Genomic DNA, 11,967 nt, shown 5'->3' with positions numbered 1-11,967 from the left:
GGCTTGGAGATCGGCGCACCTGGGCTGGGGGAGCTGGTGGGCACTCCCAGAGTAGGGGCATCACCGCCGCTTGGAGTTGCCACGGCGACCGGGAGGATCTCGATGGAGACAGCATCCCCGGGTCCCCGCAGGATACGGATTAACCCCTTCTCCTCCAGCTCCTCCACCTTCAGCTCTAGAGCCGAGGGCCTTGCGGAGGCCGGGGCAGGCCCTTTCTCAGGCTCGGGTGGACGCCGGGGGACGCCCATGGCCGTGGAATCGCTGAAGCGCTCCTGCAAGCCCCAGGGGAGGGGTCAGTGCCCACCGGCAGGCCTGTCGCCGCCGAGCCCCATCGCCTTGCCAGGGCGGAGGGAGGGATAACGACTAGAAGCCCCCGACTGGTCGACTGGTCTGTTCTGGGGAACCCAGACGCCCCCTCGCCCGGCCCCGGCCGCAGCCTCACCCGCATGGTCTCCAGCTCCTTCCGGGCCTGGCTGAGCTGCTTCTCCAGCTCCGCGATCTTAGCCATGGACTCGTTCTCCGCGTCCCGAAGCCGCTCTGTCAGCTGTGGCGGCGGCACATGGTGAGTTCCCACCCGCACCCAGGCACTGGCACCACCGGCGAGGGGGCGGCATCAGGCATGGCCGTCTGGAGAGCTGGGGGCGGCTTCCTGACGCACAGCCCAAGGTGTTGGGTGGGCCGAGCCTGGCACTTGAACCCAAGTGGGTGAGGCACTGAGGGCGCTAAAGTCCTCTGGGAAGGGGAATCCAAGGCCCCACTAATGAGGGAGGTAGGTGAAGAGGAAACCCAGCTGGGAGGGGCGTTAGGCTGGACGGTCCCCCCAAGTCAGGGCCTGGGGTCTGGGCACTGGGAGAAGCCCTGCACAGTGTAGGCGCTCAGTGAACACTCACTGAGAAAGACACCCAGAGGATTGAGGATGTAGGTTCAGGTAAAACTCAGGAGCCAGGCAGCCATGCCCAGTTCACTCCTAGAACCAGTGGTAAGCCCAGCGCCTGATGCCGGTGTGGGGACCTGTGGGCCTACTATGTCCGGGCCAAGTTCAGGAGCGGCTCTCACCAGGGTCACCTGCTCCTGCAGCTCCTCCATGTGCTCCAGCACGGCATTCTTGGTCTCCGTGTCCTCCAGCAGCACGCCCACATCAAACACATTGTCCAGGTACGCCTGGATCTGCACCTGCAGCTTGTCGCTCTCTGTGACCCGCAGCCTCTGTCTCCCAGAGGGAAAGGTGGGTGAGGCCTGGTGTGGGGGCGTCTTTCCAGTACCACCCCATCACCCCAGAGCCCAGAGGAAGGGGCCGGAGCACTAGCCTGCTTTTTTCCCTTGATTCTTTTTTCTTTTGAGTTTTTGTTTGTTTGTTTGTTTTTAGATAGAAAGAGGGATAGAGAGATAGAAACATCGATAAGAAAGAAACATCATTGAGCAGCTGCCTCCTGCATGCCCCCCAGTGGGGATCAAGCCCACAACCCCAGCATGTGCCCTGACTGGGAATCAAACTGGTGACCTCTCGGTTCATGAGTCGATGCTCAACCACTGAGCCACACTGGCCGGGCTCCTTTATTCTTTATTGAGATATAATTCACTATTTCAAACTGTACAGCTCGGGAGTTCTTAGTATAGTCACAAGGTTGTGCAACCATTATTGCTATCTAATGCCAGAACCCTGTCCCCATTAGCAGCCACTCCCCATGCTCTCCTCCCCGGCCCCTGCCAACCACCAATCCTCTTTCTACTTCTATGGACTTAGCTATTCTGGACATTTTCTATAGAAGCATCATACACCATGTGGTGCTTTGTGTCCGACATCTTTCACTATTCATAACGTTTTCAAGGCTCTGTGTTGTAGTATGGATCAGTATTTCATTCCTTTTGTGGCTGAATAATATTCCCTTGTGTAGAAATAGCACCCTAGCCTGCTGCTAGTCATGGTTTAATCAATCCGATCCCAAAGGCCTCCCCCACGAAGCCTCCCAAGGAATTCAAGAAGAAAGCTGCAGCTTCTCTGCTCAGGCCAGGAAGCACCAAGCCCCCTGTCCACCTTCCCCAGGGAAAGGAACTGCATGGCCAGGCCCATCCGGTGTGCACCCGCTCTCCCTTTGGCCCAGTCTCTCTGCACTCCCCATTGTGCGCTCCGGGAGCCAGACCCAGGGCCACCTAAAGCCTGTTCTCATGCCCGGCTCCATGGAGTAGGTGTCTATTATGTGGCAGACGCCATCCTATTGAAGTCATTATTATCGCTAAGATTCTCCTATTTTACAGATGGGAAAACTGAGACTCAGGGAGAAGAGACCTATCCAAGGTCACATTGGCTAGGAAGTGACAGAGCCAGGATTTGAACCCCAAGCCTGCCTGACCCCAACACCCATGCTGCCAACCACTGAGCCATACTCTGGGCAAACAGTTAAGTCCGGGGGAGAGTGCAGGGCTCACCTCTAAGTACAGGTCCAGGCCCAGGTGGGTGAACTCATATTGCAGGAAGACTCGGAAGTTCATGTTCTCCACTGAGTGTACCACGATGTTGATGAATTGCATGCAGGCCACCTGGGGGGTGGGGGACATGAGCAGGTCTGTGATCCTCTGGGTGAGGGGTTCTCAGTGCCTTCTGCCCCCCACATACTCCCCAAGTCTGCCTCCCTCATTTCTCACTCCACTAACCCAGCTTTGTCCCTGCCCATATTTCTCTCCCATGTCCCCTCCCTCCAGCCTCCCCCTCTCAAACATCTAACCCTCCCCCCCACCCAACCATCAAGCCTCATACTTTGCAGGTGCAGATACCCAGGCACCTGGCCACACCTTGCATCTGAGAGTGGCTGAGCCCCAGTTGGGCCCCTGAGCTCACCATGAAGTCGATGTTGCTGTCTTCATTCCGGAAATATTCCATCAGCTTTTCAAAGCGGTGCTGCTCCCCACACACCTGGGTGGGGACAATGGCTGTCACTGAGGCCCCAGGTCTACACCTCCTAAGCCATCTTCCAGCTGCTATAGGCTCCTCTCAAGTTAAATCTCAGTCAGGCCATGATTCTCTTCTGCTCAAAACCTCCCCTCCCCCTCGATCTCTCATAACCCTCCCCCTCACTCAGGCCGCACTGGCATCCTGGCACATCCCCACCTCAGGGCATTTGCACTCCCTGATCCGCAACCAAGGTACATGCCCCTGACCGGAATCGAACCTGGGACCCTTTAGTCTGCTGGCCAATGCTCTATCCACTGAGCCAAACCAGTTAGGGCTGTCTGGTGTGCTCTTACCTGAGATAGCCTCCACACCAAGTCCCTCACTTCCCTCGCAGCTCTGATCAAATCCCACCTTCTCAGGAGGCCTCCCCGACCACCCTGCAACCAGCTCCCCCAACCCCTACAGCATCCCTCACTTTTTCCCCATAGCACTTAACATTTTCTAACACACTATGTAATTTGTGCATTTATTATGTTGTTTATTATCTGCCTTTCCCTGTCGTATTTCTTTTGTTAACTGATCACTAATACATCTCGAGTGCCCGCTCTGTGTCTGACACATAGTAGGTGCTCAATAAATATTCCTTAATGGTATGAATGCCACGTGCTGACTTCTGCATCGTATTCTCAAGCATTCACTTCTCATGAGCCAGTTAACCAGAGTCAGCAACTCTGAGATGTATGGATCAAGTCCAACTTGGATATGGCAAGGCTGAGGGTCAGAGCGTCAGCCGATGCTCATAGCTGTCCCTGTCACCCCAGGCAGTGCCCCTCCGTGACTCTACACCTTCTCTTCAGAGCTTCCCCATCCCCGATTGTCCCCACCCTGTGTTCCCCAAATGTCCACCTCACGTCCCCAACTTCCCCCAGCAGAGGCCACAACTGCCAGCAGGGCTCTAAGCACATAATGCAACACTAGAGGACAAGTACACCTTTTGGGGGGGGGGACCTCCAGTACCTCCTTGAAGTTGTCAAAGGCTGCGAGGATGATGTCGTGTCCTCCCCGCACCAGGCACACAGCCGCCAGCAGCTCCAGCACCAGAGCCTTGGTTCTGGGGAGACAGGTCAGGTTGTCCCTCAAGAACAGCAGGCCCAACGCAAAGGTGGACAGGGGCCTGGCTCATGACAGGCAGGGCAGCTGGTGAGGGGGGTGGAATGAGCCTGAGCAGTAGTCCTGAGAATGCGGGGGACAGAGTAGGCAAGCGGTAAAGTAGCAGGAGAATCTAGATAGAGAAAGGCTAGGGGCCTGGACCTCACCTGGGGTTCTTGTTGTTGAGGCTCAGAGCAATCTCATTGACACAGGCTGGGTGGCTCATGACGAGGCTGAAGCCAGACTGGGGAGAGGGAAGAGGTCAGCTCCTCCAGGCAGACCCCCAGGACTGCCTCTGGGATCGCCAGGGCCACACCACTGCCCTTGCGCTTAGAAAGTCCTTTATATCTACTACCCACAGCCTCTTTTCAGGCAGCCAAAGCCTGGTCCCCCTTTTTAAATACCGTTGTTCAAAAGTCAGTGTCAGGACTCAGCACCTTGGACAGGGAGTCCTCAAAGGCCGGCTGAGTGAGGGAGGACCGGCTTCACTTATCACTCCTCCCGGTGAAATAACCCAGAGCTGCTCTCCCCATGGGCCTGGTGACCAGCCTTTCTTGGTGGGTATGCCTAAGTCCCCACGTGAGACATACCCATGCCCGGGGTACCCTAGGGGACCTGACCTGGAAGGGGCAGAAGGTGGTCGGCCTCAAGACCCTGAGCCAACAGCCCAGATCCCCAGGTCCTCCAGTGGAGGACAGGGCGAGGGCACAGTCGGTCCCAGCACCTCAGCGGCTTAGGCAGCCCCTGGTAAGGACTGGCCTGGCTGACCAACCTGGTAGTTCATGATGGCACGCAAGCACATAATGCAGACGTGGACGTCATCCTTCTGGCTGACGATGCGCGAGTTCCGCAGGGTCTTCCTGCTGTGGGCTGGGGTCAGCCTGGGCCGGGTGGGGAGGAGGCAGCAGGGGTCAGAGCCCCAAACCCAGCTTCCTGGCCAAACCCCCAACACTCAGATGGTCTCTGGGGTAAGAGGGGGGCACATCTACCCAACCAAGAAGGTGGCGGAGGACAGGAAGTTCCCCTCAGTCCCAAGGCCTGGGGCCTGACATGCTGGGGAGGATGTGGAGGAGGGTGGGTCAGAAAACAAAGACCCTTAACAGAAACTTGGCATTAAGAAGGGTCACTGTGACCCAGCCAGTGTGACTCAGTGGTTGAGCATCGACCTAGGAACCAGGAGGTCAAGGTTCGATTCCCGGGCAGGGCACATGCCCAGGTTGTGGGCTCAATCCCCTGTAAGGGCTATGCAGGAGGCAGCTGATCAATGATTCTCTCTCATTATTGATGTTTCCATCTCTCTCCCTCTCCCTTCCTCTCTGAAATCAATAAAAAACGTATTTTTAAGAAGAAGAAAAGAAGGGTTACTGTGTTGTGGAGATGGAGAGCCTATGAGAAAAGACAGTCAAAGCTTGGAAACCGCCACGCAAATGCTCTCCACAAGGGGGCGCTTCCGGCCACATGGGCTGATCTTCCACATGGAGAGGCGGCCTCAGAATTCAGACTGCCTCGTCTCAAACCCCAGCTCACCACTCACTGTGCAAGTGACTTAGTCTCCCTGAGCCTCCGTTTCCTCATTTGTAAAACAGGAATGATAATAGTAGCACCTCTCTGATGGGGTTGTGGGGACTATGACATGAGCTCAGCACAGTGCCTGGCACAGAGGAAATGCTACTAGTATATGAGTGCGCTTAGTCACTCTTGGCTAAAAAGCGTGATTTTTGTTGTTGTTGCAGATGTCGCCAATGGTGACGTCCGCATCAGCTCTTCTTGACAGTCCTGTCACGTGTCCAACAACACCCTGAGGCCCCACCTTGCCCTTCTGCCTGCCGCATTACCCTGCGCTCATCATTGCAAAACTATGCCTCTTGCTCACGCTGTGCCTTCTGCCTGAAATGCCGTTCCCTGTCCCCACCACTGCCCGTAAAGCCCATACCATCGTCAGACACAGTTCCTGTACCGCCTCTTCCGGGAAGCCTTCCTGATGCCCCAGTGGCCGCCTCCCCTCTCAGAGCTCACAGTCACACTCCATGACAGCCTGTCACGCATTGTCCCCTACCAGACCTAGGACTCCCCAGGGCAGGGTAATGTCTCCTGAGCACCTGCTGCCATGACTGATACATAGTAAAGGCCAAAAAATACTGGTTCAATGAATGAATGAATGAATGAAGCATGTGGTGAGCTTTTGGGTCTTAACATGAAGTTAGTCCTCATCCTACCCAAAGTAGGAAGAGAGGAAGGTGGGCATCCTCATGAGGCTCCAGGGCCATCTTCTTCCCTCGCCCCACCCCCCAGCAGGATGCCCTGAGTTAGGGTGGGGTGACCGATCCACAGCAGCTGAACCCAGGGGCATCAGTTGAATGCCTCACCCCACCCACCACCACCCGGGAGACCACCAGGCATGCACCTGCCCCCAGGCAACTACATACCGGGGAGAAGGGGGGCACCTGGAGGCCGCATGGAAGAAAACAGCGGGTTAGATGGATACAAGAGGGGTCCCATTCACCCAGAAACCGCCTCCTTATTCCAGACCCACCCAGATGCCCATCCCTGCCCCGAGTTCTGTTTGAGGCCCTCACTCTGACCCCTAATGCCAGGCTACCCCTCCCACCATCCCTGATGTCCCAGAGTGAGGCTGGCTGCATGCAGAGATCTAGGGGTGAAGTCTCCTTTCTCCCCATCACCCCGCCAGGGGGCCCACGTACTTGACGGTCAGGTGGCGACTCCTGGGCTGTGGCACCGAGGAGGCGGGGGGGCCCTTGCTGAGGTCTTCCACTGACTGCTCCAGGGGCTTGCTCTTCTCCGCACTTGGGGCTCCATTGTCTGTGCTCTCCATGTCATACCTGAGGGTCAGAGTGGGGTTGGAGGCCAACACTGCAGGGGGAAGTGAGGGGAGAGAGAGTCCCGCAGGAGAGACGAGTGGGCAGGGGGAGGCTGTGTTCTTGGCACTGTGTTGGGTTTAGGAGGGGGAGAGGGAGCAGTGGAACAGAAGAGGAAGACACAGGTCCCAGCTGGGCTCCCCAAGACACACCCCGCCCCGTCCACGGCAGGCCTTCAGGAAGAGGCATGGCTCAAGGCCAGGGCAGGGTCCAGGGTGGCTAGGGCTGCACGGGGTGGAGGGACCAGGGGAGCGGCAAGGCACAGGAAGGCACGGATCAGCACTCGGGAGCAGCACGCGGGCAAGGGCAGGGGCTTACGTGACGGAGCACTGGGCAAAGGCCAGGTAATCGAGGAGCACATCCAGGCCGCGGTTCTCCTCGTTGAGGAACTCCTGCACCCACCTGCGGACACGGGCTCCTTCAGCGCCAGCAGGAAGGTCCTGCCCAGGGTGGGCACACAGGACGGGCACGGGCCCCTGGGGCGCACTTTCCCCAGGGATGCTCGGGGGCTCAGGCAGGACCCACGGCCTGGCCATGCCTCAAGGGATGCGGGTAGAGGAGGAGGCAGAGAAGCTGTCCTGGATACCTACCCCAGAGGTGGCCCACAGGGGAGAGCAGGGGTAGGAGGGGGACTCAGCAAGGGAAGGCCCGGGGGGTGCCTGGAGGAAGGCTGAGCCCTGGCTCACCCGATGTGGTTTGTCCTCAGGGAGATCTCCAGCTCCCGAAGCACCTGAGTGGACTCCTGGACTCGCCTCTTAAACTGGGGGCCAAGAACAGGGGAGTCTAGTGGGTGGAGCCCCGCCTCCCACAGGCCCACCAAGCCCTGCGGCAGCAGCCAGCCCTTCCCCCTAACTGGCCTTTCACGTTCAGCCGCCCCCGCCACCTCCTCACACCTGCCCAACAGAATAAGCATTCTCAGGCTACACACACTCCCCCATACACAGACTCGCAGGGTGCACACACAGACCTCCATACACAGACATACAGCACACACACCCGGGACACAGGGCACACACATATATATTCAAACACGAATACCCCAGGTACACACACACATGCACATCCAGACACAAATATAAGGTACCTACACATGTACACACAGACACGTGGGGTACACATACACCCTGTACATGGACTCAAAGATACACACAGCCCGGCTGGTGTGGCTCAGTGGTTGAGCGTTGACCTATAAAACCAGAAGGTCACGGTTCGATTCCAGGTCAGGGCAAATGCCTGAGTTGCAGGCTCCATCCCCGGTGGGGGGTGTGCAAGAGGCAGCCGATCAATGATTGCTCATCATTGATATTTCTATTTCTCTCCCTCTCCCTTCCTCTCTGGAGTCAATCAATAAATATATATTTTTTAAAAGGCACACACATATCCATATGTGAATACAAAAGTACACACATGCACATTCATGCACAGACACATGGGGCGCACACACCTATACAAGTACACACGCGTGTGCAGCGTACGCACACACAGGATACGCAGAGGAACCTGTGCAAGTGCCCGCCCAGGGCACTCAGTCCCTGTGAACACACACTCACACATGCACCCACACAACCACAGGCAAGTTTATACACACAGCTACTCCAGCTGCCCAGAGCTTGGAAGTGCAGGGGGAAAGGAACAGAGAAAAAGGGGGAGACGTGTACCCCCAGGTTGGACATCCAATCCGATGCTACCTTCCGGCTGACCCCACCAGTTTCTAGGTAGCTCTTCAGCTTCTGGATATAGGCTGTGGGGGGGTTCTTGACTTGAAACCGCTCCTGGGGAGATGGAATGGGGTGTACAGGAACCAGCCAGGGCAAAGGACCAGCCTTTGTCCCTGCATCCCATTCCCAGCTTTGACCCCAGGTTCCTGGGGAATACCAAAGCCCTAACCAAACCATCAGCCAGGCCACTTCCAAAGACCCCAGGCCTGGGCCCAGCCTTTCCTTCCCACTGTGGCTCTAGCACAGCCTTGGGTGGAGTGTGGAGGGGTCAGTCCTGTCATACACCCCACCTGGGAGGAGGGGACTCAACCCCCCAGTAGGGGGCACCCTCCCAGCTGGGCAGGCTGGGGAGAGAAACAGTCTGGAGGGACCTTATGGACGGGTCCAGGTCCTCCGCAGGCTGGGGACCCCTTCCCCAGGACACTACCCCAGCTGTCCAATCGCCTGGGATGTTAGGTACCCGTGTGTGCCCATCCCCTGGGCTCCTGACTCCCCCGCCCCACCCAGCGCTCCAGGAGCCACTCCCACAAAGAGGTGGTGGCCTATCAAAGGCCTCCTACCAGAGGAGCTCCCATCCTTCCACCCCAGGCCCCTCACACCTGCCCAGCCCTCCACCTTCCACCTCTCCCAGGCCTTTGAGCCCCAACTTGAGAAGCCAGGCCCCGTGGCAGGGACCTCCTACTACAGCCTCAGAGCCTCTGGTGGCAGCTCTGCCCCGCTCCCCCAGGCCTAGCCCTTTCCCCACCCCCATCCCCAGACTCCAGCCCTGCCAGCTCCTCCCCTCCATTAGCAGCAGCAGAAGGCCTAGCCCTGGCTCCCGGGGGAGACTCCCTGCTCCCTTCTCCCCACCCTCAGCCTCCCGGCCACAGGCCCGCCTCCCTGTGCACTAAAATCACTGCAGCCACAAGGCCCCGCCCTGTCCCAGCAGTGGGAGGGGTCCCCCTGCTACCATGGACAGCAGCCCTGGAAGCTGGCGGGGCAGGGCAGCCAGTGAGCCTTGAAGGTGGCAGCCCAGGCTCCTGACTGCGCAAACCAAACCGAGGCAGGGGGTCTAGTCCCTGCTCCACCACTTAGTAACCGGTGGGCTTTGGGGGGCTGCGTGGTGGACGGCAGCTCCTCCGGACCCAAGGTAAAAGGAGGACAGGGACCCTGCCCACTTCCCCTGGGGTCAGGCAAAGATGTCCAGCCCCGGGGGATTCCCTTTCTTCCCCCGCCCGGAGCTGGAGGCTGGACAGAGGCTGCTCCAGGAAGCTGAGCAGGGGGATGGTGACACAGCCCCAGCTGAACTGGCTAGCTCATGGACTAGCCCCCGCCAGCTCTTCAGAGGACAGACCCAGCCCTGCTCATGACTCATGGGTCTCCGGGGAGGCCCATGTCCAAGAGAGGGCGATTCCGGAGCCCTGCAGATGCCGCCAGCACCCCAGCACCTCCCCACACGCTACCCTGGCCTCTGGGTAGGGTCTTGGCCAGGGGTCCTCAAACTTTTTAAACAGGGGGCCAATTCACTATCCCTCAAACCGTTGGAGGGCCGGACTATAGTTTAAAAAAAAAACTATGAACAAATTCCTATGCACACTGCACATATCTTATTTTGAAGTAAAAAAACAAAATGGGAACAAATACAATATTTGTATTTGCATGTGGCCCGCGGGCCATAGTTTGAGGACCTCTGGTCTTGGCCCTTTGGGCATCATGGCAGTGCCTCCTCTCCAGCCAGCCCCAGCCGGGCCGGGGCAGGGCATCCAGTGGCAGAAGGGTCCTGGTACCCACCTGGTCACAGATGAGCTCCCACTTCTTCTCGTTGTCATACTGGCTCAGCAGCTGGACCTTGTCCGGGGGCAAGTTCATGCAGTTCTGGGAGGGGGAGGACAAGACAAAGACCCTGAGCCTGGGGCCCAGCGGGAAGGGAGGGAGCACGGGCATTTTCAGGGAACCCACTAGGGACCAGCTCCCTAGAGGTCTGTCATACACATGAGTCCCTGTCACCCTCACCCTGGGAGACAAGTAACATCAGCCAACGAGGAAACTGAGGCACAGAGGTGAGCGCCCTGCCCTAGGCCCAACAGCTAGAAAGTGACATTGAGATCTGACTAGGAGTCTGCCTGACCCAGGGCCTGAGCTCTGTCAGCCCACACCAACTCCCTGGCACACCTGGCATGCAGGCAGGAGTGTAGGTTCTCAGCCTAACTTCCTGGGACCTCAAACACCTCTGGGCTCATCTCCCCATCTATGCTAATAAAAGAGTAAAATGCTAATTAGACCAGACATCTTCTGGACAAAGCCATGGTGGCAGGGCTGAGGCAGAGGCGGTTAGGGGCAATCAGGCCGGCAGGGGAGGGCAGGCAAGTGGTTGGGAGCCAGCGGTCCCGGATTGCAAGAGGGATGTCTGACTGCCGTTTAAGCTCGATAAACCGGGCTTAAACGGGTCCCAGATTGGAGAGGGTGCAGGCTGGGCTGAGGGACACACCCCCTTGCACAAATTTTGTGCACCAGGCCTCTAGTGTGCAATAAGAAGGTATCATCCCTTCTCCATTGAGGCGAGAAGCTAACAGGAGAGCCATCTACAGCCAGGTTCCAGTGTGGCCACACACCACCAGGCACCACATGCCCAGCCCAGGGCACCAGTGTCTCACAAACACCAGAAAAACCTTTTTGTTGATCCTCACCTGAGCATATTTTTCCAATGATTTTTAGAGAGAGTGGAAGGGAGGAGGAGAGACAGAGAGCTAGAAATATCAATGTGAGAGAGATACATCGATTGGTTGCCTCCCACACGTGCCCCAACCACGGCCGGGGATCGAGCCTGCAACCGAGGTACATGCCCTTGACCCTTGCCCAGAATCGAACCCGGGACCTTTCAGTCCAAGGGCCAACACTACCCACTGAGCCGAATCGGCTAGGGTCGTGGTCGGCAAACTGCGGCTCTCGAGCCACAGGCAGCTCTTTGGCCCCTTGAGTGTGGCTCTTCCTAAGCCTTAGGAGTACCCTAATGAAGTTAATAACAATGTACCTACCTATATAGTTTAAGTTTAAAAAATTTGGCTCTCAAAAGAAACTTCAATCGTTGTCCTGTGACATTTGGCTCTGTTGACTAATGAGTTTGCCGACCACTGGGCTAGGGCAACACCAAAAAATCTTGCCATGATGCAGACAGCAGCCTTCTTCCCCATCCCTCTCCAGCCCCTCCCACCTCGTCACTTCTGGAAGGAAGGAGATGGAGACAGGCTGAGGGAGCTGAGGTCAGAGGTCAGGGAATTCCAAGAAGGTGCATCATGGCTTCTGGGTTTGGAGGGGGGATTCCAGTGGAAGGTCACCCAGCCACAGGACCTGGGGA

At 57.5% G+C, this 11,967-nt stretch overlaps 1 protein-coding gene across 1 annotated transcript in view; it reads right to left on the bottom strand.

Annotated features, from left to right (window-relative positions):
• Positions 1-10,756, bottom strand: part of FMNL1 (formin like 1) — a 17,089-nt gene extending 6,333 nt beyond the window's left edge. The window contains exons 1-13 of the mRNA XM_006776914.2: positions 10,404-10,756; positions 8,574-8,687; positions 7,602-7,675; positions 7,234-7,317; positions 6,742-6,879; positions 4,812-4,920; positions 4,207-4,283; positions 3,908-4,001; positions 2,837-2,911; positions 2,428-2,538; positions 1,057-1,206; positions 443-544; positions 4-272 (exon numbers count right to left, since the gene is read on the bottom strand). Of these exons, the coding sequence (XP_006776977.1) occupies positions 4-272; positions 443-544; positions 1,057-1,206; positions 2,428-2,538; positions 2,837-2,911; positions 3,908-4,001; positions 4,207-4,283; positions 4,812-4,920; positions 6,742-6,879; positions 7,234-7,317; positions 7,602-7,675; positions 8,574-8,687; positions 10,404-10,556 (1,550 nt within the window). The 5' untranslated portion in view covers positions 10,557-10,756. The remainder of the gene's footprint in view (positions 1-3; positions 273-442; positions 545-1,056; positions 1,207-2,427; positions 2,539-2,836; positions 2,912-3,907; positions 4,002-4,206; positions 4,284-4,811; positions 4,921-6,741; positions 6,880-7,233; positions 7,318-7,601; positions 7,676-8,573; positions 8,688-10,403) is intronic.
• Positions 10,757-11,967: the final 1,211 nt, after the last annotated feature.

This window comes from Myotis davidii, unplaced genomic scaffold (assembly GCF_000327345.1).
Source record: "Myotis davidii unplaced genomic scaffold, ASM32734v1 scaffold109, whole genome shotgun sequence".
Classification (NCBI taxonomy): domain Eukaryota; kingdom Metazoa; phylum Chordata; class Mammalia; order Chiroptera; family Vespertilionidae; genus Myotis; species Myotis davidii.
The sequence above is the reverse complement of the archived record's forward strand: the minus strand, read 5'-3'. Positions and strand labels throughout refer to the sequence as shown.